General features: G+C 45.0%; 1 protein-coding gene across 1 annotated transcript; it reads right to left on the reverse strand.

Moving 5' to 3' along the window:
* Window positions 1-575: 575 nt before the first annotated feature.
* Window positions 576-2009, reverse strand: LOC306820317 (trace amine-associated receptor 13c-like). Its single transcript, XM_079338137.1, has one exon. The coding sequence runs from the start codon at window positions 1622-1624 to the stop codon at window positions 629-631; it is 996 nt and encodes a 331-aa protein (XP_079194263.1). The 5' UTR covers window positions 1625-2009; the 3' UTR covers window positions 576-628.
* Between the last annotated feature and the right edge of the window lie 1425 nt (window positions 2010-3434).

Genomic DNA, 3434 nt, shown 5'->3' on the forward strand with positions numbered 1-3434 from the left:
CAGGTTACAAAGAATCATCTTTATTTATCGTGTCTTTAACTGGAACATTGAGTTTTCTGTAATGTGAGAGAAGAAACAGGGAACATTATCACATTTAGAACGAGGGAAACAACATTTATATTCACATTATTGCTGATAAAATTACTTTCAATAATTGAGAATTTCATTTGTACAATATGTTGAAGCGCTTCACTTCACACTGAGTCGCTAATCTTTAAATCATCACACTGCTTAGAGAGAGAAGAGGGAAGAGGGAATAAAGAAAGGCACAAATGCACAGTGTGATATCAAACATATTGACAACAACCCAGAAATCACACATCCAAACATAAAGGACAGCTGCAGAGAGGAGCAAAAAAAGTCACTGAAACAAAGAGACACTCTGCAGGGCTCCAATCTTCCTGAAACATATTTCACCTGGGTGACGTTCTGAGCAGAACCTGCTTTTCTGACACCGTGGTGGAAACATTTCTGGAGCTCTGCAGTGTGCCAGCCGTCTTTCTCTTTGTTTTAGTGACATCAAACATATGACATAAAACATTCTGCATGTGCACTGATCACTTTGCATAGCTGACAGATGTTTGAGTTTTGTTATGCTCAGACTGAACAGGTTATATACATCATATCTTTAAAGTATATTAACCAGAGACGAGGACTGCTCCAGGATCTTTAGTGAGACGATGAACCTGATCGCTTTTCTAAACCACGGATAGAACAAAGCGTATATGACAGGGTTCATACAAGAGTTAAAGAAGAGCAGCCAAGACACAATGACCCACGACCATACACTGGTTGATGTGTCTTGTCCTGAAAGAGAGGGGTAATAATATGGAAAGAAAGTTATCAAAAACACCAGTATGACTATGCCCAGAGTCCTGGCTGCCTTTCTCTCTGATTTCTTTGCAGTGATTCGACCCTTGCCCACTGCAGCATCTGTAATATGAGTCTGCATGGCACGAGCCTGAGACACTGCTACGATAAACACTCTCATGTACAGAACAATGATGACCATACAGGGGCCAATAAAGGTGAACACAAGATCCAGTGTTCCTGACACATAGTCAATCACCACCACACACTCCCCAAAGCAAGAGTTATATCTGTCAGGCTGCCTCAGATGTTCCTTTAAGATCAGCCCATTGTAAAGGATTGAGCAGGCCCAGCACAGACACACACACAGCCCCACTCTGCTGCGAGTGATTTGGTTAGAATACTGCAGAGGATAACAAATAGCTACATAGCGATCGATTGATATGAGCACCATGTTTCCCACAGAGGCTGAGATAAGAATGAAGGCTATAATGTAAGAAAAAGCACACATGAGATCTCCCAGCAGCCAGCAGGTTTCTATGGACCGCACCATTTCCATCGGGATCACCAGCAGCCCGATGAGGAGGTCTGAGATGGCCAGGGAGAGCAGGAGCAGGTTGGTGGGGGTGTGAAGCTGTCTGAAGTGAGAGATGGAGATGATGACAAGCAGGTTAAGAACAACAGTGAGAACAGCGATAGACGACAGCAAAGCATACAGGAGGACGGCCTCAGAGCGAGGGCGCATAATAACCCTGCAAGACAAGTTGAGGAGCTGAGGGTAGCAGAGCTCGGCTCCCTGCTGGTCGTCCATCATCCAGCACTGAGGGGAGGTGGTGACCTGAACCTGCTGAGCTCAGTCAGCTCTCTGAGTGCCAGAATGATCACAGCTCACTTATCTCTGATGGCAACTCCCTCGTCATCCTCTTCATCCTGTCAGCTCTCGGCCAATGGGCAGCTGTAGTCAGTGTCGTCCTTTCTTCTGATCTCTCCTCCTCTTCCTCACCTCTCCCTTGATTAGCCCCTCCTTTCTCCCACAGTCTAATTCCACTGGTACATGATGCAACATAAAAGTTTAATGCAACTAATGGAAAACTTTTCACTGAACTGTACAGCTTAAAGTAAACTAACTTTAACACAGCTACATGTCATTGGACACTGGTTTGCTCTCCTACGCTCTTCTGTATGCCTCCTTCCCTCACACCAACGGTCCACACAGTACACTATTTATATAATTAACTTTACTGTCCAGACTAACACTGTTTGTATGATTTACAATATGGTCCACTCTAACACTGGTTGGGGACATTTGGTCATTTCTTTCCTTCAGCGTGTTTTTATCGGATCATATTGTGTCAGACTGTCGTGCACGTTTTAGCTGCACTCATCTTTGGGACAGTTAACAGAGCATCTATCTATCCATCCATTTCCTACCGCCTATCCAGGGCCGGGTCACGAGTTCAGCCGTCTAAGCAGAGAGGCCCAGACTTCGCTCACCCCAGACACTTCCTCAAGCCCCGGTGGGACCTCGAGGCGTTCCAAGTCCTGCCGAGAGACATAGTCTCTCCAGCGTGTCCTAGATTTACCCCGAGGCCTCCTAGTGAGGCGTCCAGTGGGCATTCCAACCAGATTCACCTCGAGCCACCTCAGCTGACTCCAACTCCAAGCTGGTGAGCGAGCTCCTCAACCTTTCTCTATGGGTGAGGAGCTACGGAGGAGGCTCATTTCAGTGGCTTGTATCCGGGATTTCGCTCTTTCTGTCATGACCCAAAGCTCATAAGAAGATGGAAAACTGTCCATTGTGCCAATGGGTGGTAATACACAATGAGGTTTGCCTTGATGTTGTGAATGAGAGCTGTATCTCAGAAGTGGAAAGATGTAACACTTGGGAATCCAAGCAAAAGTGAAGTCACTTTAAGTTTATTTAGCAGATTTATAACAGCTTCGGCTGACCAAATTGCTTTACATGCACACAAACCAATACTTACCTGGACTATAAATAGTCGGGATAAGAAACAACCATTCTAATAAATATGCAGAATAGGTCATGGACTTGGACCCATAAGAGAGGGTCTGGGACTCAAAAGGAACGGATCAGGGACCCATAGGAAAGAGTCAGGGACCCATAAGGAATGGGTCAGATTGTCGAGGAAATTATCAAGAGTTGACTCCACACAATAAGACTCCTTAGACTCAGATGGCTCACGTTGATGGAAGTTTACAGATGAATACTGCAGGAGACATGATTCAACATCACACTTGTGGTTCAGTGTCATGCTCAAACATAACTGCCAGACACTTCCAAAGACTCTGCATATATTCAAAAGACTTCACCATTATCAGGGTCATGCCACATTGTCCCATTTATAGATTGTAGATAATAGTCATAGTTGTAGATTAATCTATGACGTCAAGAACCCTGGAGTGAACAACAAATCTCCCTGCAGATATCAGGAAGAACCGACGACTCTCTCCGCTGTCCTTGGTGTCTAGATAAAGCTGAGCTCTGACTGACATCAGCAACAGTGAATTAACATGAAACATTAACTGAGGAATAACAGAAATTCCATGACAAGGGACCCATAGGAAAGAGTCAGGGACTCATAAGGAACGGGTCAGGGACCCAT

The sequence above is a fragment of the Symphodus melops genome (assembly GCF_947650265.1).
Source record: "Symphodus melops genome assembly, chromosome: 2".
NCBI lineage: Eukaryota > Metazoa > Chordata > Actinopteri > Labriformes > Labridae > Symphodus > Symphodus melops.